Genomic DNA, 25,094 nt, shown 5'->3' on the forward strand with positions numbered 1-25,094 from the left:
GTGAGGGATTACACGTCCAAGATTATTCTTATATTACTATATACATATAAAACCTGTAGCCTTTATGTGTTTAAGTGAGCATTATGTCAGGTAAACACAGATCAGGTCCAGCTAAAAGAAAATGTCCAGGGTGATCAGATAAGCCAGAAGCTAAACAACACAGGCTCCGTTCAGCTGGCTGTGTGCAGATAAGAGTGTTTCTGGCTGTGAATCTTTGCCTGCTGTCTGTGTTATCTACCCTGGAGCCATCCCCTTTGCTGCCTCTGTCTCCCTGCAGATCTGTGCAGGTCACTTTTGACTGCTTGTTGTTCCTGAAACCACACAGGAGACACATTTTAAATATAAAATAGGTTGATGCTTGTCCCGCAAAGAACTGCTGCAAACATCACTTCTCTTTCTGAAATGATATGTATATGTTCATGGGTGATTCTGCAGTTATCCACATGTCTGCCCTGCTGCACGTCCACTGCAGAAAACACTGGTGTAAATGAAGACTGCGCCTTTAAGGGCAAGTGCGCAAGGCGGAGCCACAGTACGTCTCTAGTGTGGCGAAGCTTATAAGACATTGCTCACCACAATACTAGACTTATCTCAAAGTGTGACATTATAGCCGGAGCGTCATCAAGTCGCTGGCGTCCTGTTCCTGATGCAATAGGAATCTGAAGATTATAGACTCATATCAAACGCCCCCCCCCCCTCGCTTCCTAGCCCCCCCTCCCACAAAGAAACCGAGGAGCTGTATTTTACCAAAGAGGAGTCTGGGGGGTCAGTCGGCGGAGGAGAGCTGCAGAGTTATTTAGGTGAGTTCAGAAAGTAGTAATTTGAAATGTCCGGTGTAGTTACAGGCTGCTGTATGAACCTATGTCTAGCCTGTGTATTGTTGTGAATGTTGGTGCCAGCACTACGGACGCCGCGTGAGTGATGCAACTTCAGGTCCTACTGAGGTTGTTTATTTAACGCTGTAAATCTTGTTTTGATATTTTTGACGAATAGAGCAAGCCATTTAGATGAATCTTACAAAACAGAGAAGAAACTGGGAACTAAATTGTCATAATTTAGGCAACTTAGTATATGTGTCAATCTTTTATGATAATAAATACAGGCTGAAATGGGAATACAGATTTGTTTTTGACGATTGCAAACCAATAACCTGATTTGATTAATTTGGCCTACAATATCTATTTGAGTCTTTTGAACAAAAGGGAAATAACAATTCATCCTGTGTCATCACTAGCTGGACGTGCCAGATATCTGACTTGTGTGTTGTGGTGTGAGTCACCTGCCTGCTAGAGGGCTTTTAACCATTATTATCTCAATCCGGTAAGGTGAGGGGGTGTGCGCGCTGTTTGCTTGCCGCACAGGTAGAGCGGGTATGGTTGCTCGGAAACCGCTGCAGGGGTGTCATGAGCGGGGTGTGAACTCCTTCTTTCAAGGTCTGTGCGTGTGTGACTACTACAGTCCTGTATCAAATGCAAGCTATCTGATGATGTTTTACATCATCACTGCTAACCCAAGCAGAACTCCACCTTTTCCAGCACCCATGGGCCCTGTGTTATCTTCACACACAGATTGAGCCTGTCCACCTATTGTATCAACAGGAAAGGCCAGACATAGAATAAAGATTTTTTTTTTTTTTAAAAAAGAGCCACATTCTCTGGTCAAATGATCAGAATGAGTGACTTGAAGAATTCCCCCTAAAGAGGGTTAATGCTCTGCATGACTACACATCATTTGTTTAATCCTGTTGCCTGTAAATGCCCCTATGGTTAACTGCCAGGATGAACTGTCTTTGCACCTGTTGCAAGAGGAAGCACAAGCCTCTGGGGGTTCATTATCGAGGATCATGTTGCTTCCCGTCCCTGCCGAACCGAATCGACGGCCCTGGGCAGGGAGATGGCATGCCTTGTTGGGCATTTTGGCTCAAGCTGATGCCCCAGGCTTCCTGTTGTTTTAGAGCTTTGTTTCTCACCAGCTGTCAGGGCAGCACACAAATATGGCTCATAGGAGACCATGAGCGAGGGGGGCCGTTGTTCTTCTCAGTCATCACTCCCACATTATAAGGAGGACAGCGTGTCTCCGGGTGTGCACGAACCTCATTTGTGGTCTCCAGCAGAGATAACCACCAGGGTTATGGATGCACCTGTTTCCCTGCATTCTGAAAAATAGGATTAATGGTGTGAAGACTGCTGCTGGTGCACTGAAGTCATGAAGGAGATTTGCTTCAACAATGCACGGCTGGTGTCACAGTGAACTCAGACATGGTGTACAACAAAGACACCTATAGACACCCATGACATAGTTTCTCTGCGTACTTAAACATTACATGATCTCACTTCCTAAACAAATTTCTCCAGTGACTGCATACTGAACAGGTTCATCCACTGTAAGGCAAAAAAAAAATCAGATCAGAGTTTGCTTCCAGTGTATTGCTGACCCCACAAATCAGTATGCTGCCCAGTTTCCCCCTCTCTGAATATTGTACACATTGTTTACTCAGCCCTGACACATACTTGACATGACAGAAACACTCAGGTCATTTGACATGAGGAGTTCTTGCAACATCAGGTATATCTGTGGTAAGAGGAGGAGCCCCTTCCTCTGCTGTTCAGGACAAGCGAGATTGCAGCAGCAGCAGAGCACAGCACTGTCAAGTTTTAAAATAAACTGTTAACCTACTAGCTCTACTCCTAGTACAGTCCGTAGGAATAGACATTTGAAAGTTGGCAACCTGCAATGTTGAACTTGAGTATACAAATGCCTCATTTGTAAAAACTGTGCTGTGTTCTGTTTGTTTTCCCTTAATAGACACATTTAAAACTTTAAGTGTAATATCAAATAAGCCAGAGCACTCATCCCATTTACTTCAGGTCTGTATAAAAAAGACTAGAAGAGCAAACAAGAAAACAATCTGGAGCATCATGGCAACCTTTTTACAACAAGACCTTTGTTAGGGACTCTTATTTTAGTCATTGTGAAAGAGTATTGCTTTTATGCTTACTTTGTAAAATACTCTGACCAGAACATTATAAATGACAGAGCGGTCTGTCCCCAGGGTGTGTTGGCACACAAGTGTCTTAAAGTCCTGTCAAACTGAGCCTCTGTTATTACTCTGTTGTAGGAGATTGTCGTCTCGTCTTCTCATAGAAAACAGACAAGGCCATAACTAAATATTTGGCCTGGTGGGCAGCAGAGAGGGGGAGATTTGTGTAACTTGCTTTATATTCTATTATCAGTATTTTCTTTCTTCTTGGCTTCACGAGAGGACGTTGGCTCTTCAGTATTTTTCAGTGTGCTACAACATGTTCTGTTTCTCTTCATCTTCTTTTGCTTCCAACCTCCTTTCACCGTCATTCCTGGCTTTGTTACAGGTACACTAGAAGCAGGAGCAGCCAGCCGGGGCGATCTGAGTGTTTCCTGGCTTTGATGCGACCCGAGTGTGCCTGGAGCATGTCCACAGTGGGCCTGACTGCCCAGGAGATCTCTTTTCCCATAGAAAACCCCTTCCTCCGGGGCAGCTACTGTCACAGCATGGCTGGATCCAAACCCTCCTGGAACTATCGCCATGAGCTGGACAAGTGAGTGTTGAGATGCCAGGACTTGCAGGCCATTGGGGGAATATTGCTAGAAAGATATTTTCAAAATCTGCATGACATGCTGAAGTTTTATGTTTCAGGTCAGGAGAATTTTTATAAATTACAATGAAATGTTATTTAGCCTATTTAACGCTATAATAATCTAAGATTGAAATGTTCTCCTTTAACAGCCCGTACTTCAGTATGGACACGGCGCACACAGATCACAGCTCTCGAGCCCAACAAAAGGGGCCACCTCCACCATCTCTAAGTTATGAGAGTAAGTGCATGATCTGTCATCTTCTCATTACAAGTCTTCTGAATTAAATACAAATACTGTATTGCATGTTTTATGCCTTTTAATAAGTGATTTTCCAGAGTAGTAGTCCATGGGAGTCCTTTTTACTGAAGCCAGTGAAGTTGTATTAATAAAATGCGATTTCTGTGAATCAATCTCAATTATTTAATACCATACCATTAATGTGATGCTCATTTTTTTCAATTTTCCTCTCTGTCAGGACATAAACACAGTCCCAGCACCCAAAGATTACCTCCAAAGAAATCCCGGCCCTCCCATCTATCCCTGTCCTGCAGTGCTGAACCCTCTACCCCGAGTCCTAATGATGATGACCAGGTGGTCCCCTCATTCCAGAGGCTCTCGGTGTACGAGTGCAGCAGCCCACCACAGACACCAGGCAGATGCTCCAAGCCTCTTCCCCCCATCCCTCCACAAACTGACATCTCCCCTGAGCAAGCTATTGACAATGAGGTAGAATTTTTCACAAGTTCGGACGACAGCTGCTGTCTGGTGTCTGATCACTGTCCCAAATCGTCTCCTTTTCGATATGGAGTCCTCGGCCGAAGGAGCTTCAGGGACTGCGGGCAGATTAACTATGCTTACTATGAGGGTTCATTAGGACCACAAAGCCAGAGGCAGCCCCAGCAGCACCATCAGACACATCCTCCACAGGAAGTGCGGGAACAGTATGAGCAGCAGCGACATGAACCGCCTGAGCCGGTGGTCTGTCAGAGACAGCAAGACAAGGCTCAGAGGAGGCTACGGCGTTCTCACTCCGGCCCAGCCGGATCCTTCAACAAACCCTCGCTGCTGCGCCTCACTTGCCACAAACGCCACACCCACAGTATGGATAAGCCAGAGGTGCCACCCCCTATCCCTCCCCGACCAATCAAGACAGGAGACTACCGCCGCTGGTCAGCAGAGGTCTCGTCTGGGGCTTACAGTGATGAGGACAGACCACCCAAGGTGCCCCCAAGGGACCCTTTGTCTAGAGGCAGCTCTCGCACCCCTAGCCCCAAGAGCCTCCCAACATACATTAATGGGGTGATGCCCCCTACTCAAAGTTTTGCACCAGATCCTAAATATGTAAGCTGTCGCGGTTTACAGAGACAGAACAGTGAGGGCTCACCCTGCATCCTTCCTGTTATGGAGAACGGCAAGAAGGCCAGCACAACACATTACTATCTCCTGCCTCAGCGGCCTGCTTTTGTGAACTCACCTTGTGTAGAGAAATTTCTTCGCTGCATGGACAGCCCTGCAGCCCGCAATGCAGATGTATCAGACTCAGACTGGGACTGCCACACCAGGCGGAGAGCACATGTGGATTTAGTTTGAAAAGTTTTAGCAGAAGTAGCAGAGGACTCTACTGTACATGAGCAAAAACCACTTGACAAAACGGTGAAACTGGACGCTAACATCCCTCAAACTGCTGCTTTTACTGTTGTTTTTTTTAACCCCTTATGTATTCTGATCACACAGGGTATGTGCGCACTGTATTCAGTTACTGGTAATGTTGGAAAAGCTATCACAACTGAGATACTTTACACAAAAAAAAAATGTATCTCTGTCTATAGATTGTGGGCAAAATTCAACATTTGTAGAGCTTATTTTTGATATGATTTTTATTTCATGACATTCAATATTGTGCTGTTTTTGCTGATGATGTGGTACAGTCAGAAGGTACAAGCGGGGCTTGAACCTCATGTGCTCAGTATTCTGTGTCTGTAAGGTTGAAGCTGTTTTTTGAGATGCACCGGGGCTTTTTGATGCTGCTTTTGTGTCTCACAGGGGACAGGAGGTCAGTAATGTACACATTTATTGCTTAATATATGAAGTCTAAACCCGAGGCCAATTAATTTTTAACAAAATGAAGGATGCTAGCACACAAATCTCCATTCTGTTTGCTATTATATATCAACACTGATATGGTTTCCATGCCTTGATGAAGTTTCAGTCTTACTCAGGCCGCTGTATCGGTGCGAATTTGTGTTTCCCACGTGGCACGTTGTCATGGTACATATTGTACTGAGAGGTGGGTTACATTACTGGTAGCTATGCATGTTGCCATCGGAATGTCTAGTGCAGCTTATATCGTGTAGTTGTCTGTTGATGAGTGTGTTTGTGTGTATGTATGTGCGTGGACGTGTTTGTGCATATGTGCATGTGAACCGCAGTGGGGAAAAGTGTTCTGGTGATACTTTATAGAACAACTTTCTACAGTCAAGTAGAAAGTTGTCAACCATACATGTTACTGTGCTCCGCTTGTTTGCAGTGCCTGCTTGTGAGCTCAGCACACATTTTAATTGCTTTCTTTCAATGTCCAGGTCTGTTTTCTTGCACAGAAATTGGCCTGTTGAACGTTAAGTGAATGTATGCTATTCTTACTGATATTCCGTCAAACAGTTGGAGGAGCTTATTTTTGGTCAAGCTGTGAGTCATTGCTTGGAACGAATTTCCATCAAGTACTACCTCCCTTTCATATTAATCCTGTATTTCATATACTCCCCATTTAAATTGTATCCAAAGGCAAAATCTGAAATTATAATCTAGTAAACATGAGGTAACCAGCTCCATATGTGACCTGAGACAAAAGCTTTAATTCCCTTCAGTTAAGAGTAACACAGAGTCATTATCCTTAAATAGAGATTTCAGATCAGGCAGATCTTAGATCACGGAGATCTTAGGCTAACCTGTTAATACAGACGCATTACAAAGACAGTGCAGGGTTTACCTACCTGACACAGACTTTCCTGTTCTGCTCATGCATTCCTGCCTTACATGATTGCAGTGGGTGTGGTCTGAGAGACTTTGGCTGCTGGCAGCCTAGAAAATGTATGAATTTTATTGTTGTAGATTATTCAAGAAGTGTCAGGATGATATAGTAAATGTAGCATACGTATTGAAGTAACCCTTGATATCGAACACGGTGTTCAGTTTGGGAAGCAGATAACTGCTAAGGTCAAACGGTCATTGAAGTATACTTTTTCTCTCCCTCCTGCTCACAAAACCTTGCCAACACAATGTTGCTTTTGACTTAAATGTTTGAAAAATGTTTACATCATACACTGATACTATTTAATCTTAAGGTATTCATATGTCTTATTAGAAATAATAAAACTGAATGAAGACTAGTTTATCGAGACATAACTTCTCTGCTGTGGTGAAGACATGCACTGGGAGAGTACAGTATGCTGTGTACAGTATTTAACAGTTCCATTTGTTGTTATGAATAGTTTATAAGCATATAGTCTTTAAAAAGAAAGCAAAATAAAATGACTTATTTATGAGCCTGCTTCACTTTTTTTTTTTTTTTTTTGAATTTGACAGGAGTGAACTCTCTGCTCAGCTGTCTGGCCTGTTTTATCACCCACACACCCTCATGCTGTGCCTTATTGTGACTGGCCTCTATCCAGAGAAAGAAGAGTGACTTACAATGGTCCGACTGACAGGTGTACAGTATATTGCCTTCCTCTTCCTGGTTATAATGCAGTCTCCTCCTGCATGACTGCTTAGATGCCCGGTGACAGCTAGCTTTGCGCCCACAGGTTTTAAGCACTTAACAATGTTGCAAGTGTTCTGCTCTTGACTTGGGTCCATGTGGTTAGGCATGGAGCCGGGTGAACCACGCAGGGCATTAGAGGTCAAATAATTACTAAAAAAGCTGCAACTCAGCTGCAGTTACAACATCCACCATAATCTCTCAACAAGGCAGTGACCATTTCTGTAGGTTTGCTGCGCTGATAGCGACTGATTTTACATTATTCTCTCAATGGAACAAAAGGTCTGAACTATCTAGGCCACCTGCAAACCCTTTCACCTGGTTCATTCCTAAGTGAGCTGCTAGGCGACAGCATGGGTGGTGACTATAGCAACTAAAGAAAGGCAAATTGCTCATTTTAAATATAGTCTGCTGGAGGCGAACAAGATTAAGTGCCAGATGACTTAACACGGCATGTGGTTTGACATTAGTTTCTGAACAAATAAAAAGCAAAACACATTATTGAACTGATGTGGCACTAAAAGGTGTTATAGTGCTCCAGGCAAGAACGTGCTCGGGGTCCACTTTCACCATTTTCGTAACTTTTGATTTGACTTAAGAAATTCTTCTCAGACTTGGCACAAGGGATCATTACGATTCTGTGTGAAATTCAGTCACCTTGTGTCCCAAACTGCTCCTGTGGTTATTTCTGTCCTTTCTTTTTCCTCTTAAAGCCACAATTGTACATAAACCTGACTGTGCAATTTCAAACTTAACTTTACCATTGGGTTTTTGCTCTAACTTGTGGGCAGTTCAGGCATCAACAATGTGGGATTTAACTTCCAGTTTTAGTGGCTCAACAACATCAAATATATTTTTGATCTCAGTTAATTAGATAGAGGTCCTTGGCTGGCACTCTTGATGGATTAACAAGTAGAGCAAAGTCATTCTAATGATAAGAATTATTACAGTAATTATCATTATTGCCTTATTAATTGCTATACAGCTTCTGCTGATTAGTCTGCAGTTGTCTGAGAGGAAGAGAGCTGTTGTGTTTGCTGTGTCTGACACTTAACACAAGTCTGCAGTGCTGCATTGATCTGCAGTACATGGAGATTTAGTGGTTGTAGAAATAATGTTTAAGAAATAATGATCTCCTTATGTATGACAATAAGGAAAAAAACTTTAATACCAATATAACTTCAATTTTATAATATAACCCTTACGCTACAGTAAATATGTGAAATGGACACGATAATAATGATCTTGCAGGTGTAATATAGCAAATGACATTTAATTCTGCTACAAAGTTAGGAAGAACAAAGAGGTATGTGGAGTAATAATAAAACATCGTCCACAGTTTATGTAGATATGATTGTAATTCTGAAGGGTCTCAGTCTGAAGTCTAGGAACTCAATTACAACATCAAGCTGCAACTGTTATATGTTTATACACACAACAAAAAGGTCAGACATTAATTGGTTAAATGCAACTTTATGCTTCTTCAATAGTAAATAGTAAATAGTAAATACATCATAAACTGTCAAAAGAGCTTTTTCTTGTATGAGGCTACATTTCTGTAAATTATGACTTAAAATACTCCATGACTCAACAAGCTTTCAGATTTAAGGTAATTCACACCACTTTTTTTTTTTCTAATCAATATGTTAAACATATGCAGTTTTAATCTAGGTTAAACTATACGCCATATTACTATACTATACAAATATTTTTTGCATAAAACAGTGACCATTTCTAGTTAATACATTGTGCTTGGTGCTTACAGAATGGGGTAGTTCACAGTAAATTTATATTAGGCTACTGTTGCTGTATCAGGATAATAAAAAAATAATGAGATTCTGAGCCAGGAAAAACCTTTGAGCTGTTTAAACTGGAAAAACATATTCATATGAAATGGTAACTTACACGCTTGTATCTGTTATGTGCAGTACAACTTTTAGTTACAGCAAGATACTGCATATCTTCAATCTGTCATATTTCCAGGAGCAAGAGAATTAGAGTTTGTATGTTCTGTTGCATCTGCATGGTTTTTTTTCTAGGTATCCGGATTCCCTTCCCACTTTCCAAAAACATACGGCTAGATTGAAAAATCTGCTGATTGTTCGCATCAACCTTTTGTTTTTGTATAACTCTTTCTTATCATTTGCTGTGAGAGGCAGACATAGTTGTGAATATTTAACTCAGGCTGAAGTGCTGCTGGTTAAATTGTACTCAGGTCAGAGTACTTGTGTAGAAAATATGGTAGGCTGCGTCAAGTGAAGGTAAAGAAATTGGTCACAAGAATGTCTTCAGCCTCTAGTTGGAGACATATACTCACCCATAGTTCATAATAAGACATCTGTATTTCTGTTGAGGATCAGCAGCAGAGATGTACATTTTGAGGTGCAGTTGTACAGCTTCAAAACAGATCTCACTGATGCCAGTATGACAATTAGTCAGATTGGCAGGAACAAATATATTGGACTGTTATTATACCTATAAAACTGTTATTACCTCTATTAGCTCTGCAACAGAATCACACTGCTGAGGTTGATTAAACCGTGACGCATCTTAATATCACCCTTATTCACTTTGAAGATCATAGAATATTCTATTAAACTGGCTCAGCCCCTCTGCTTTCCATGGGCCCTCCTTCTGCACACACTAAAAAGGCAAAACATCATCAAAAATGAGTGCATGTATGCCATCTAGTGACGGGATATTATAATTATTCTGAGAGACGCCCACAAGTATCCATTACCCTTTTAACCAGGCTTATTTGTATTAATGGACACAAATACTGAAACCCCAGGTGCTTACTTAAAAAAAACCCTCTCTGACACAGTTGACGTATTGTATGGCTACTGTACTGGTTTGCATAAAATTGGACAGATATTTGTAATTGTACTTACAGTTGTGGTACCTGATATGACACACTGAGCATGTTTGGTGTCCCTGTGGTATTTAACCACTTAAAATGGCCAGACTCTGATTGCAAATGACACAAATTGGTCTCATACGTTCCCAAGGTAAAATTAACACCCATTTCTTCTTCTCTGCAGTCTAATCTTGCTCAAACATTCAGTCAGCCTTTATTTACATTGGCTAGTTTTGAACCCGCCTTTTTAAACGTTTAAATTCAAGCTTTTAACTACAATAACATTCTTGCTAACTCAAGCTACCACCTAAAAGCTCTGTGTGTGAGGTGACATTATAGCAAGAGATCGGAGTCAGGTGAATCAAAGTGAATTTTTCCAACTATTGAGTATGTGAGCTTTAGATTATTGTATGTTATTGAGATTTTGTGTTATACATAAATACCACTTGTGCTGCTATGGCAAGTGCACACTAAATATTAGATGCAGATAAAACCAAAAATGGTCAAATAAATAAATAATCAATTTCCTCTGAACCCAAACTCAGCAATGACAAAACAACACTAGAATGTATTTCAATTTCCTTTTATTCTTACTATAGTTTTACTCCTGGATCCTATTGCATCTAACATTATTCTGTGCACCCTTACTAAAAGTAGTCGTACAATGGTTACAGCAAAAAGCCACGAGGTCAAAAAAATTTACTCAATGAGGTAAATACATATTCCTGTATGATGAAGACAACAAAACAACTCCTGGGCAAAGGTTTCAGGAAGAGACAGAATGAAATAGCTATAATGTTTTTCTTTTCTTATTCCTTGCATTTCTCTTTACTACATTGCTCATTGACAACATTTGAAATAAAATAAAAATCAGGTTTTAATGAGGAGAAATCTTCTGCAAAAATAGACAGCTGTTGTGTGAATTCAGTAAAAACACTGCAGACTGAATTTACATGCTAATTTTTATATGAAGGTACAAGAGGCTACAGTGGATTACAATAAATATAAAATCATAAATATCATAACAACAAATTACTAGTAAATTATTTCAAGTGATCTGTAATTCTTTTAATTGGTAAAATGAAAAATATTCATCTAACTGTGTCCAGACTGTAGCCTTCATCTAGGATTGATGTTCAAAATCTCTGGACGTCTTGTTGTGAACTGAGGAAACACAAGCATGTTCACATATTAATATCAATATTATTAACTATGATCTTGCATTGACATGTCCTTGTACTTCTCTGGGCACAGTAGTTACTTAGACTTTATGTATGTAATATCAGAATAATAAATAAGAATACCTGCAATTGGGTGTCAACATTTTCTAGATGTGGTCTGAAACCGTGAGATGTGTAAGTGCCTGCCAGTCCCAAGTTGTGAACCCCTGGGCAAAAGAATATGATCATGTTGAAACTTCAAATGTTGAGAGTCCTTGGTGAGAAGCTTTTTCCTGAATTTTTAAAATATATCAGTGCTTACTAAAAAAAAAAAAAGAAGAGGAGGACACACCTGTATCAGAGAAATCAAAGAAGTCTTCCTCAAAAGCAGACAGTCTTCTGTCATAGCTGTTGTTCCTTTTCCTAAAATAGAGAGAGAGACAGTATGATTTGTTTCACATGTCAGTGTTTGTAACCTTATGATGACAGGCAGTGTTGCGAAGGTTACTTTTGAAATGTAATAAGTTATAGATTTTGATTTCCCCATTAATAATGTAATATAAAAATAATGTAACTTATTACATTTGATCACTTTTCATTTCTTTACAGTACCATTAATTTATTCTGTTGTTGCCATGTAGAAATTTCCCACCCTAATGACCTATAGAAGTTAAGGGTTAATGAAAACACAATGCTAAATTAAGTTAATGAGTCATATTAAATCTCACACCTATCTGACCTGCATTATCTGAAAATATGCCAAAAGAAGGCGTTACTGCATTGCCAGAAGATGCAGAGCAAAGGACTTAATGTTATATAAATTTGTTGAGCATTTGCATATCACTATACCACTATATTCAAAGATGCATTTAAGACATCAAAACTCACCAAACTCCCATATATTTCTTTTTGACAATGACAGCTATGACAATGATAATCAAGAGCAGGAGTGCTGCTGCCAGTGACCCAAACAGTGCTCCATAGAAACCTGGACCCCGACGGAAGAGGTCACACTGTGGGCCATAAAACTGCTCCAGGCTAGACTCAAAGCACCTGGGTTAAAGAGCCACAAGAGTTAATTATATTGATACAATTTATATTACGAGCAAACATATCCAACATACTTAAGATTCTTGAAATTAAAATAAAAACAAGTTTGTCTTACCTACAGGTAGGCCCTTTATGAATGTCATTGAAACATTGTCCATGTTGATGACAGTAATCAGGGTTTGTTTTGCAAGGTCCAACACACTGCCATTGACCATTACTAATCTCAGCAGTGTAATTAGCAAATTGAGTGCAGTTAACAAAAGGCTTCAGGTCAGTAACATCTGGTTTAAAGAAAAAAAAAAAAGAAAAAACAATTTCTTAATTTCTTTGTCCAAGTACTACAATTCAAATATGAAATATTTGGACAAATATTGAATGAAGAAACTCTGAATGTAAAAAAGCAGCAACATGTTAAAGGTGCATGTTTAGGACTGAAAAATAGGACACTTACTGGTAATTGCAGGTGGTTGGAAAGTGAGTCCATTCAATGTCACACTGCTGCTATTAAAGGCCTGAGAAATCTTCCTGAGGTTACTTGTGTCATTCAAGATATTAGTCAAAACCCCATCAAGCTGACTGTTGACAAACTGGATTTGCGTTTCATTGTTTGCATAGCTGTACTCCGCCACACTCTCGGCAATGACAGATCCTTCTCTACAGTAGAAAAATAGAAAGAAATTACCAAAAGAAAAAAACCTGTATTTGATTAAATCAATAAAGTTTAATAAAAACCTACGATAACTTGATGATTTCTACTTTTTCAAAGGATTGTGGGTCTGCTGCTCTGCACAGCGCTTCAAGCTGGAACACAGAACAAATGTTATTAAATCACAGTTATAGATACATGCTTGTTTTTGGATATTAACATCAAAAACAGTAGAGAGCAAAGCACATTCTATAAAAGGAAGATCCTTTTATAGGAAGAGCAATTATTTCATTATTAAGAAATATATTTAAAGACATAAGCAAATTCCGTGAAACTGGATCACTCAGTACGTCATCCAAAAAGAAAAAAAAAGTATCTACCTGCAGTTTTAATGTGTTGATGAATTTTAGTGATAGAGGTGAGCTTAAATCGTTAAAGGCTGGCTGAAAAGACACCTGAATTTCCAAGGTAAAATTTGCTTTTCGAGCTGGTACTGCTCCAGTATCTACAAAGAAATATGACAACATTATATTGAACTAACATTATACACAGAAATAACTTTTAACAATCAAAACTCAGGTAAGAAATACCAAAGCCAATAGCAAGAACATTTAAAATTGACCTATTGATAAAAGCCTCTAATTTATTTCTCTATTGAAAAAATATTTTTAGGTAATGAAATATTTTTAAGAACTGGATGAAAAATCTCACCAATATGAGCGGCGGTGTTATTGTCTCCGAAAGAACAAATATCACCAAAAATAAACTCTTGACAGTGGCAGCTACATTTTCCAAGTGTTGTGTTGTATTTACAGGTTCCCCCAGCACACTGACAGTCCTCATCTGTACACTGAGGAGTTGTAGATGGTGTTGTCATGGTGATTGTAGCATTTGATGTAGAAGCCTTTGAAGTCTGTGCGGTTGGTGAAGATGTTTGTGGACTGCTACTTGATTTTTCATTTGTTACTGCAGTAGATTGGGTCAAAGGTTTTGTGTTGTATGAGACTGTAGAAAATGCATGGCTTGTTGCTGTAGTTTCCGAGTTTGGGTTAACAGCAGATGGAGATGAGAGAGTGGGTGTTACCATGTTAGTTGTGATGGTGGAGTTGACAATTGGTGTTGCTGTCTGTACTGTGTCCTTTGGAGTCATTGTCAGTGATGTGGAAGAATTAGTTGGTGAATGTGACACTGTGGATACATTTGTTGTAGATGTAACTGTAGTCCTTGATGTAAAGAGGGGCTGGTTGGTTGTCAAAAATGAGGTATTTTGAAGTACTGTGGAAGTTACACTTGATGTCCCCTGATTACTAGTTGGAGGCGCAGATGTGTTTCCAACTGATGTTGTTTGAACACTGTGTGTTGTAGTGAATGCTGTTGTAGAAAATTTCAGAGATGATGAAGTTTGCACAGGTATTTCCGACAGTTCCGTATTCTTAACAGTTGATGTTTGAAAGGAACTTGAAGGTGTGGAAGAAGGTGGAGAAGTCTTGGATTCATTTGTTATAGTGACAACCCGAGTCTGAGTTGAGAAAGTTGATTCTGATGAAGATTTTAGAGGTGCACTGGGTGATATCTCTTTGAGTGTGGTTGTTTCACTTGTTGGAATTGTAGTAGATGAGAGGGGCATTGTAGATTCCGTTGCAATCATTGGTGATGTTGAAAGAGTGGTCGAAACTTTGTTAGGAGAAGAACTTTCCATGGATGCTCTTGTAGTTTCAGTGTTTTCAATAGTTGAAGATTGGATCAAACTGACAGGTGTCAAAGAATGTGGAGAAGTCTTGGATTCATTTGTTATGATGACTGCTCCAGTCTGTGTTGAGAAAGTTGACTCTGCTGAAGATGTTTGAGCAATATTGGATGACGTTTCTTTGATTGTAATTGCTTCACTTGTGGGAAATATAGTAGATGAGAGGGAAGGTGTAGATTCAGTTGCAAACATTGGTGATGTTGAAAGAATGGTCGAAATATTGGTAGGAGAAGCACTTTGCATGGATGTTTTTAGCGTTTCAGTATTTTCTATAGATGAACCTTGAGTAGAACTGGAAGATGTGGAAGAATGTGAAGAAGTCTTGGATTCATTTGTTATGGTGACTGCTCCAGTCTGGGTTGAGAAAGTTGATTCTGCTGAAGATGTTTGAGCGGCACTAGGTGATATCTCTTTGAGTGTGGTTCCTTCACTTGTGGGAAATATAGTAGATGAGAGGGAAGGTATAGATTCAATTGCAATCATGGGTGATGTTGAAAGAACGGTCGAATATTTGGTAGAAGAAGCACTTTGCATGGATGCTCTTGTAGTTTCTGTGTTTTCTATAGTTGAAGATTGGATCGAACTGACAGGTGTCGAAGAATGTGGGGAAGTCTTGGATTCATTTGTTATGGTGACTGCTCCAGTCTGAGTTGAGAAAGTTGACTCTGCTGAAGATGTTTGAGCAGCACTAGGTGATATCTCTTTGAGTGTGGTTGTTTCACTTGTTGGAATTGTAGTAGATGAGAGGGAAGGTATAGATTCAGTTGCAATCATGGGTGATGTTGAAAGAGTGGTCGAATTTTTGGTAGGGGAAGCACTTTGCATGGATGTTATTGGAGGTTCAGTATTTTCAACAGTTGAACCTTGAGTAGAACTGTAAGATGTGGAAGAATGTGAATAAGTCTTGGATTCATTTGTTATGGTGACTGCCCCAGTCTGTGTTGAGAAAGTTGATTCTGCTGAAGATGTTTGAGCGGCACTAGGTGATATCTCTTTGAGTGTGGTTGCTTCACTTGTGGGAAATATAGTAGATGAGAGGGAAGGTGTAGATTCAGTTGCAATCATGGGTGATGTTGAAAGAATGGTTGAAATATTGGTAGGAGAAGAACTTTCCATGGATGCTCTTGTAGTTTCAGTGTTTTCAATAGTTGAAGATTGGATCGAACTGACGGGTGTTGAAGAATGTGGAGAAGTATTGGATTCATTTGTTATGGTGACTGCTCCAGTCTGTGTTGAGAAAGCTGACTCTGCTGAAGATGTTTGAGCAACACTGGATGACGTTTCTTTGATTGTAGTTGCCTCACTTGTGGGAAATATAGTAGATGAGAGGGAAGGTGTAGATTCAGTTGCAATCATTTGTGATGTTGAAAGACTGTTTGAAATATTGGTAGGAGAAGCACTTTTCATGGATGTTATTGGAGTTTCAGTATTTTCTATAGTTGAAGATTGGATCGAACTGACAGGTTCGGGAGAATGTGGAGGAGTCTTGGATTCATTTGTTATGGTGACTGCTCCAGTCTGTGTTGAGAAAGCTGACTCTGATGAAGATGTTTGAACGGCACTAGGTGATATCTCTATGAGTGTGGTTGCTTCACTTGTTGGAATTATAGTAGATGATAGGGGCATCGTAGATTCAGTTGCAATCATTGGTGATGTTGAAAGAGTGGTCGAAATTTTGGTAGGAGAAGAACTTTCCATGGATGTTCTTGCAGTTTCTGTCTTTTCAATAGTTGAACCTTGAGTAGAACTGGAAGGTGTGGAAGAATGTGAAGAAGTCTTGGATTCATTTGTTATGGTGACTGCTCCAGTCTGGGTTGAGAAAGTTGACTCCACTGAAGATGTTTGAGCGGCACTAGGTGATATCTCTTTGAGTGTGGTTGTTTCACTTGTTGGAATTATAGTAGATGAGAGGGGCATCGTAGATTCCATTGCAATCATTGGTGATGTTGAAAGAGTGGTCGAAACTTTGGTAGGAGAAGAACTTTCCATTGATGCTTTTGTAGTTTCAGTGTTTTCAACAGTTGAAGTTTGGATCGAACTGACAGGTGTCGAAGAATGTGGAGAAGTCTTGGATTCATTTGTTATGGTGACTGCTCCAGTCTGTGTTGAGAAAGTTGACTCTGCTGAAGATGTTTGAGTTGCACTAGGTGATATCTCTTTGAGTGTGGTTGTTTCAACTGTGGGAACAAAAGTAGATGAGAGGGAAGGTGTAGATTCAGTTGCAATCGTTGGTGATGTTGAAAGAATGGTTGAAATTTTGGTAGGGGAAGCACTTTCCATGGATTTTATTGGGGTTTCAGTATTTTCAATAGTTGAACCTTCAGTAGAACTGGAAGATGTGGAAGAATGTGCAGATGTCTTGGATTCATTTGTTATGGTGACTGTCCCAGTCTGGATTGAGAAAGTTGACTCTGCTGAAGATGTTTGAGCAACATTGGATGACGTTTCTTTGATTTGCATTGCTTCACTTGTGGGAAATATAGTAGATGAGAGGGAAGGTGTAGATTCAGTTGCAATCATTGGTGATGTTGAAAGAATGGTTGATATTTTGGTAGGGGAAGCACTTCGCATGGATGTTAATGGAGTCTCAGTATTTTCAATCTTTGAACCTTGAGTAGAACTGGAAGATGTGGAAAAATGTGAAGAAGTCTTGGATTCATTTGTAATGGTGACTGCCCCAGTCTCGGTTGAGAAAGTTGACTCTGCTGAAGATGTTTGAGTGACACTAGTTGACGTTGTTTCTTTGATTGTGGTTGCTTCACTTGTGGGAACAATAGTCGAAAAGAGGGACGTTGTAGATATTGTTGCAATCATTGGTGATGTTGATTGGTGATTGGTCAGATCTGTGCTCTTTCTATGATCCCCAGCAGAAATTCTGTTCATCATGAGGTCTTTTAATTCTAGAGATCCAGTCGTATATTGTTTGTGTTTTTCATCCAATTCTGGTACAATTTTCAAAACCTCTGACTGTTCATCTATTGTCATGTTTAATTTTGATAAATCATTCCTTCTATCGATGTCCGCTATTTGTGTTTTCCTCCATGTTTCTTCAGGTTGATCTTGTTTTGCATTTTGATTTCCTGTTAAGACAATATTTGAGCATGATACATAAATTTGTCAATGCAATTTCAGAGCAATTTGCATCTCAACTTCATTTTTTTACCAATTTCATCAGCCTTTTTTATTGTTTCAACAATGTGTTCATATATATATACTGTATATATATATATATATATATATATATATATATATATATATATATATATATATATATATATATATATAATCCTAATACAATATTTTTTAATCAAGTTTTTTTTTATTACTTTCTTTGTTCCCCTTGTGGAGAGTTTGGCTTCCAGATTAATTTTTAATTTAATGATAACTAAGGTCACACAAAAATTAAACTCCTTACCTTAATGTCGAACAGGTTATATTTTACTTATCTCAGGTGGGGCACATATCTAACGTGTGCTGTTGTTCTTACACAATTTAATTTCTGCAATTATTAACTGCCAGTCAATCTACAGGAAGTATCGGATATTTCCTTGTTATATGAATACTATTTCTTTCATGGAATTCAGTAACATTACTGTTGAGATGATTGTAAATGTTAAGAAATGAACTGACTGAAAACTTTAATATCTTATCAGTGTAGAGATGTACTTAGAAAATTAAGCAACATTAAAATTATAAAAAGTAAGGTTGCTGGCACAACTTCCCCTACTTCCAAGGTGCATGGAGAAACGTAAAAGTCTAAAGAGGTCAAAACTCCAGCAACACTTGCAGTAAACAGAAGAACTTTATTAGACCGACACATTTCAGCATGTGGCCTCCATCAGGGTAATCAAAACAAAACACATCACATAAATAGGTTTTAATGTATAATAATAAGTTTAATAAGTTTAATTTAATAATACCTTTATCAGGGTCATTAAAAGATGACAATGATGATTCCCCTATCTAAATGTTACTTGTGATGTGTTTTGTGATGACCCTGATGAAGGCTACAAGCCAAAACACGTCTCATAATATTCTTCTGTTTCCTGCAAGTGTTGCTGGAGTCTCGACCTCTTTAGTAAATAATATGAGTCATAGTAGGGATGAGTAATAGAAGGGATCATTTGGATTTCACAACGGGTTTTGAATAAGTTTCCTAAATTAACAAAATATTACTTCAGGTGACTTCAATTTAAAATAACAACAAATGACAAACCAAAATAGTCATAGTTTTTGTGAACAATATTGTGTCAAAAATAACACATACATTGAGTACAAATAATCTTAATGTATAGGCCTGAGGATTGTATATGGATTAATGTGCATGTGAAAAGCATTGAGCAGAGTAATTGTATTTGTACTTTAAGCACTGATTGCAGTTGTTCCTGAAAGACTGTCAGGACTGAAACTAAGGATGTCAAAATTGAATGGCTAGAAATATAATGCCCAATGATCAGTGTTAAGAGGGTTGCATATAGAATTATTCTTCAATAAATTGACATGATTCTGGCTCACCTGGTTATGCGAAAAAGAATTACAGAAATTACAGACTTACCCCTTTTATGTGCAAAAGATATGCAGAATGCAATGAGGACAATGACCACAAAAGTAAGGATTATAAGAATGGTGGAAAACCTCTTCCAGTTACAAGATTCCAAGTAAATCCACCTTTTCATTTTCCTGTACATTCAGGTAATCATCCAAAAGATGTAAATGCTGCAACGTCTTTCACTGCAGGGACATATAAGCAGAATATTTAAGATGTTCTGTAATTGTCTTGCAGTAAACGTCCAATAATCGTCTGTAAACTGGTAGTTAAGCTTGATCCTGCTGGCAATCTCGGCCCATATAAACATGTGTCTAACAGTATCAAATCTACTCTGTGTGTCATCAATGACCAACTGGTAAAACTGAGGTTGTTACTGATGTAGTGCCCTCCCTTTGCAAACCTTTTGTATCGTGACATGGCATTGCAGGGATTTGTGAAGTTCCCTGAAAGCACATTCACACCCTGTACGTGTTTGTTTACAAAGGTCCAGATCACAGTCACACTGAAGTGGACAAGGACTAAGGAGGTGAGGTGGGTGGGTGTGATTCTCACAAAAAAAAGAGTAAATAGCCAATGTTATATCATTACTCATTATTTATTGTTAGTGACACCAGTGATATATAATATATACTTACCCTTTGCCACTAAGGGGTAGCTAAGGGTAACATACTGTAGTCTATGAACCAAAATGCTATCTAATAGTGAAACTGCATTTTATTTGAATATGTTAATTATACAGAAATATATATGTTGTGACATTTGCTCCAACAAGCCATTTGATTACTCAGTACTGCATCACGCTGTTATATGTTGAATGTCTTATAGCACTGAAGTAGCCTAGGTTTATACTGGCTCTGTTCATCTGTCAGCAGTGTGTAATTCTGTTCCTTTGTTTCAGACCTTGTGTACAAGTTATTAATAGAAGGTTATTAAAATCATGTTACATAATTATACATGTATTGTTTTGTTCTTCTGACACGCTTACTGAATTAGTTGTTATATTCCCAAAAATCTGGCAAATAGTACTTTATTTGCTTTGTTGTTGACATTTATTTCAGTCCAGTATTTACATGTTGTGAGAAGGTCATGAGTCTAACTTAAGGAATGTTACACCGAGCAACTTATTGACGATGCAGTCAACTGAATTGAACAGTAATGCTATAAATAGATTGTTAAACATGACTCCAGTCAGGTTAATAAGTGGTCTCAATAGCACCGGGAATAAAAGAGCTGTGACGAGGTTGAATACAAATATTTTTCTTGATTTTGAGGCCACAACTGGTTCGGGTAAAGCTCTCCACACCTCTGTTTGCTTATTGGAAAATCACTTCTGAAATGCTACCCAAGAGAAAACAAAATATTTCCTGTTCACTATGTCATGCGAGATTGCAACAATTTCATAATATAGTTGAATTTTTCTTTTCTTCTTTTTTCTCTTCTTTTTTTTTACAATTTTATCTATTATGCGCTACAAATTATAACTCCCATGAGAGGAACTGCTTTCAGTACGTCACCATGTTTAAGAATCAAACCGACTTTTGTTCCACAAGGAAATTAAGTAATATCAACAGCATGACTATTTTAAGTTTTGTATTTGTTTTTTGCTGGTCTTTTCTTTGAACACCTGTGTGTTGTCAGGTGTGTCTTGGCTCAAATTATTGTTTTTATCAATAGCTGATTGACGCAAACCATACTTGTGGTTTTGAGTATGAACCTGTTCAAGATAGCACAGCAAGTGCGTGAGGATATGCATGTAACAAAGAGAACAGACAGCAGTTTATATACTGTATACTGGTGAGACCATGATCTAAATCAATTACAGTGTTAGTGGTACTTCATTTAATGATTTAATACATCTGTCTCTTTGGTTGTCACTGCCTTTTTTTTTTAATCATATGACCCATTGCTGATGATGGTGTGATTATGTTTTAAAGAGATTAATATAATATAAATGTTGCTTTTTCCCATTTTAATCAATTCAAATCTAATCTGAAACTGATTACTGACTTTGCACCATTTATTGTACATTTTTTGGTCATTTGTTAGGAATTGAAGAAATAAAAAAATGTTCTTATGGACTGTAAATAGAAAACAGATTATATACTGTATCCTGTATCATCATTGATACAGAACTACCCCTCCAACATTATGTGACTTTTGTCAGTGAGTGGTAAGTTTCCAGTCTACAAAGGTTTCCGTAACACGCAGTACAGTATATGGGTGGAAAATTTGCTATTGAGCCAAAAAGGAACTAAATGCTGTAAAGCTTGCTGATAATCATATCGACAAACCCACCCACTTCTGATTTCTTTCCTTCTTTGTGTTTGACATTGCTGACCTTTACTATTGATTTAAGTGTGCACATTCAAATACATGTGAGCCAGAAAGACAGAAGACAGACAAAAGAGGGGGGAATGATGGCAAAGTTCACAAGTAATTTTCAAGAGCAAAAATAAAACAAATTAATTGTTGGCATTTTTGCTGTGGATCGTTCTTAAAGGTCCTGAAGAGGTTAGACAGAGAATAACAAAAAAAAACTGTAACTTAACCCAAACAAATGCAATAGTTTCCAAATACTTTAATTAAGTCAAATAAAATTGTAAATACAAAGAAGTACCTGTTATGGCACCCAACATTCATACACATGAAGCCACTGAATTTTATGAAGTATCAGCTGTAATGTAGTTTGTTCTTAAAGACCACGGAAGCAATTAGGACTACAATATGCTATTTCTGAAGTTGCTGTGAGTAGTCCGTCCAACAAATCAGGACACAAACTGGTCAGATCAATGATCAAATACCTGTGAAATCAAAAGTTGGACACAGTCCTCAGCTTTAATTCTCACACTTCAGTCTGCTTCTGTCCAGCCTCCAGAACTTCCTCTGTTCCTGTTGCTGTTTCTGTCGACTCCATTTGAGCCCTATGCCGCTCTGCCTCCGTAATGGTCATGGGATGCAGAGGGAAGAATCCTGCTAACCCTGCCGAAAGAGAGAAGGGAGAGAGGAAGACCACAACTTTGACTATGAGGTTTTTCAGCTAAGTGCAGCCGAAAAATTGCCCAGGGTTACCAAATTCTTTTAGGGATTCAAAAAGCTGATGCAACATTGTTTTAAGACTATTTGAATTCCCTGTAGCCATCCTGAATACATTTAATGATAAGCACATTATTACCCCAACTTGTTAATTTTTGGAGAACAAACGGTATGACCATGAATGGCACATTTAAGCTGTATCTGTTCAACCTTTTAAACCAGAGCGCATGAATAAGGTGCTTGAGGGCACAGTGAACACATAATAGTACTAGACGGGAGTCATCACATAAGGAAGCAGAACATATAAAGAAAAAGTCACGAGATTTTCAAAAGAGAAAAGAATATGTCAACATGAAGAGAAACTTAAAAGGTGTAGGTGCTCATAAAAGTTAGATGGACCTCCTTCATTAAACAAATCACTTTGAGCAGCGTAATTCTCTGGAAAAAACCTACAAGGAAATTGTGCAATGTTGATCCACCTTGGGTCATGTAGAGAATACACACCTAGAAGTTTGGCCACAGGGTTTGTAGGGTGTGCACCGCAGCCGATCCAGTACTTGATTCGGTCGAAGTTGAAGCTGACAAGTTTCTCATTGTAGATGTTAGGGAGGGGGTCGTAGGAACCCAGCTGCTCAATATATTTACCATCTCTTGCTCTTTTGTTGTAAGCTGCCACAATACGATAAAAGGGTCTGTTAGCTTGTCTGTGGCCTGCAAGAGCAAGTCGAATGACAACGTAACCCCCGTGGTACTTCTTTAAGAGGAGTGATGCTGCAGGAGAAGATGAGCACAGTAAGCATTTTCAGAGAGACAAATTGAGTATTTTATAACTGTTAAACACTTCACTGCACCAGTGAGATGCATAACCCATTTTCTACAGTAAAGGCTCTACTGTCAGAGTACCTCACTACCTTGTGCAAGTCGTTTCCTGAGAAGCATATTTCATAATATGAAATCTTGTATAAATCACAGATTGAAATCGTACTTAATATCAGTCTTACTTTTGTGTGATCATGTGATTTGCCATTAATATTATCATCATAATTATTCTGATTTTCTTCTCTCTGTTGTGTTTGTTTCCTTCTTTAGTTTTGTTTTCCTCTATGTGTCCTGTAAAGCACTTTGGTGTAAAGTGCAATATTAATAAAGCTGAGTTGAGTTAGCAACCCTCCTGTAGTTTTCATCAATGTTATCACGCTGCTTTAATCAGATTTACTTTTTTGAACAAGATGGAGGGAAGAGGAGTGAGAGGGCTGTAGCTTGTGGCCGTGTTGTGAAGCATTTCTTTACTTTACATTTACTTTACCCTTTAAAGGGGTGGAAAAATATATAACAAAACTCTCATAAAAGCAATACAAATCAAAACAAAACTACCTGGAACTACCTCTTCAAAAATGATCACATATATGATAATGACCAATATAATGCGTGGCTGCTCTCCGCTTTTTACTCTTTAATTACACAATAGGAGGAACAACATTTTTCCAAAAGTTCCCTTTTTGGACCCTGTAGTGTAAAAGTGCCCCGTAAGTACCCAGTATCAATACATATAGTCCCGAGTTTAATCTATTTATTCTTTCCTCTAAAATGCCCAATCATAACTTTCTTGTTCCGTATAGTGCTGTTTTCTTCTACATTTAAGTATCAGTAGGAACCAGACAATATTTTATGAGTAAAAGTATCCGTAAAAGGAAATTACACTGTAAATCGCAGGCTGTATTATAAACCTAACATTTAGTTGTCTTGTTTGAAACTACACTCCAGTCTCTGGTGACGCAAAACACAAAAGACAACAACATGAAAGCTCTCAGGATGTGTCTGCTCATAATGAATACTCACATAAATGGACCATGGTGTTCACTGGATTATCCTGCAACAGACAAAAAAATAACCTTTAAACAGTGAGTAATTAGCTATGTAACTTTCTATAAACAACGCAGCACTATATCGCATTTATAGTACACAAGTAAGTTAATTATTATGACTACAGGGCTACTAAACTACACATCAATGTCATTAAATGTTCACAATGCAGCTCTGGAGCTGCTAACAGCTAACTTTAGCATGTCATGTTTGTAGACTACGTGCTGTCAAGAAATGAGCAAAATTAAACCAAATACCCTTGAGGATGTTGAGCCGCGTAAGGTAAAATCCAGACGTCGTTTCTTTTATTTTAAATCCACTTGACAGGTTATAAAACAGACGTTATGAACCGTTTGTTTTCAGGACAAGAAGTAATGTGACATTTGTCAGTGCGCGGCCATGTTTTAAAAAGGGAAGTGACGCAGCTGCCTGGACGTCATTACGACATCGTGCCGCTGGATGGCGGTGTTGCACCGCTGTTCTCTCTGAAGACATGCGCTGGTGCTGGGGCATAAGATTGAATTTTACAACGTGAACGTTTGTGTTTCAGTCAAGAATAATATGTTGAATCTATTTAGAAGAAATGATTACAGCCAGGGGATGACCCTAAACATGTTTCTGCATAATATGATAAGACACTAGACAGAAACACTGCATTTAAGTTGCTGTAATGTAGTTTTATTAGGCCTATGTATTGTCACTTTTGGTGAGAGGTGGTAGAAGAATTTAGACCCCTAGTTTTTTCTGTGTCATGACAAACATCTGGCCCATCCCACACGGAATAACAAGACATTGCTATTTTACTAAACATGCCAAACAA

At 38.7% G+C, this 25,094-nt stretch overlaps 3 protein-coding genes across 7 annotated transcripts; 1 reads left to right on the forward strand and 2 right to left on the reverse strand.

Moving 5' to 3' along the window:
• The first annotated feature begins 562 nt into the window (after positions 1–562).
• errfi1a (ERBB receptor feedback inhibitor 1a) lies at positions 563–7,157 on the forward strand. 2 transcript variants are annotated; one of them, XM_056392620.1, is made up of 4 exons: positions 563–800; positions 3,369–3,575; positions 3,764–3,852; positions 4,091–7,157. In XM_056392620.1, the coding sequence occupies exons 2-4, from the start codon at positions 3,424–3,426 to the stop codon at positions 5,203–5,205; spliced, it is 1,356 nt and encodes a 451-aa protein (XP_056248595.1). In that variant the 5' UTR covers positions 563–800; positions 3,369–3,423; the 3' UTR covers positions 5,206–7,157. The 2 variants fall into 2 exon arrangements, with proteins under 2 accessions (XP_056248595.1, XP_056248605.1); XM_056392630.1 differs by lacking the exon at positions 563–800 and having other exon boundaries at positions 3,536–3,673.
• A 99-nt stretch (positions 7,158–7,256) lies between these two features.
• LOC130179634 (mucin-2) lies at positions 7,257–19,708 on the reverse strand. Of its 4 annotated transcripts, XM_056392585.1 has the most exons (10): positions 19,385–19,708; positions 13,794–17,909; positions 13,463–13,587; positions 13,173–13,237; positions 12,888–13,090; positions 12,552–12,717; positions 12,275–12,439; positions 11,739–11,809; positions 11,531–11,613; positions 8,393–11,390 (listed from the first exon to the last, which is right to left on the reverse strand). In XM_056392585.1, the coding sequence occupies exons 1-10, from the start codon at positions 19,515–19,517 to the stop codon at positions 11,346–11,348; spliced, it is 5,172 nt and encodes a 1,723-aa protein (XP_056248560.1). In that variant the 5' UTR covers positions 19,518–19,708; the 3' UTR covers positions 8,393–11,345. The 4 variants fall into 4 exon arrangements, with proteins under 4 accessions (XP_056248584.1, XP_056248560.1, XP_056248576.1 ...); XM_056392601.1 differs by lacking the exon at positions 19,385–19,708 and having other exon boundaries at positions 13,794–18,010; XM_056392609.1 differs by lacking the exons at positions 13,794–17,909; positions 19,385–19,708 and having other exon boundaries at positions 7,257–11,390; positions 13,463–13,726.
• Positions 19,709–21,941: 2,233 nt separating this feature from the next.
• On the reverse strand, positions 21,942–24,680 carry mrps16 (mitochondrial ribosomal protein S16). The gene is made up of 4 exons (XM_056392637.1): positions 24,532–24,680; positions 24,251–24,281; positions 22,916–23,182; positions 21,942–22,357 (listed from the first exon to the last, which is right to left on the reverse strand). Exons 2-4 carry the CDS (start codon positions 24,261–24,263, stop codon positions 22,221–22,223), a joined length of 417 nt encoding a protein of 138 aa, XP_056248612.1. The 5' UTR covers positions 24,264–24,281; positions 24,532–24,680; the 3' UTR covers positions 21,942–22,220.
• Between the last annotated feature and the right edge of the window lie 414 nt (positions 24,681–25,094).

This window comes from Seriola aureovittata, chromosome 2 (assembly GCF_021018895.1).
Source record: "Seriola aureovittata isolate HTS-2021-v1 ecotype China chromosome 2, ASM2101889v1, whole genome shotgun sequence".
Taxonomy (NCBI): domain Eukaryota; kingdom Metazoa; phylum Chordata; class Actinopteri; order Carangiformes; family Carangidae; genus Seriola; species Seriola aureovittata.

Coding starts and splice junctions, on each gene's coding strand:
- errfi1a (XM_056392620.1), top strand. CDS start 3,424: ATGCGACCCGAGTGTGCCTGGAGCATGTCCACAGTGGGCCTGACTGCC. Junction 3,576..3,763: donor TATCGCCATGAGCTGGACAA/GTGAGTGTTGAG, acceptor CTCCTTTAACAG/CCCGTACTTCAGTATGGACA. Junction 3,853..4,090: donor ACCATCTCTAAGTTATGAGA/GTAAGTGCATGA, acceptor CCTCTCTGTCAG/GACATAAACACAGTCCCAGC.
- LOC130179634 (XM_056392585.1), bottom strand. CDS start 19,517: ATGTACAGGAAAATGAAAAGGTGGATTTACTTGGAATCTTGTAACTGG. Junction 17,910..19,384: donor ATCTTTTGCACATAAAAGGG/GTAAGTCTGTAA, acceptor TTGTCTTAACAG/GAAATCAAAATGCAAAACAA. Junction 11,810..12,274: donor AAGAAATATATGGGAGTTTG/GTGAGTTTTGAT, acceptor TCTCTATTTTAG/GAAAAGGAACAACAGCTATG.
- mrps16 (XM_056392637.1), bottom strand. Junction 22,358..22,915: donor CCCTGTGGCCAAACTTCTAG/GTGTGTATTCTC, acceptor CTCTTTCGGCAG/GGTTAGCAGGATTCTTCCCT.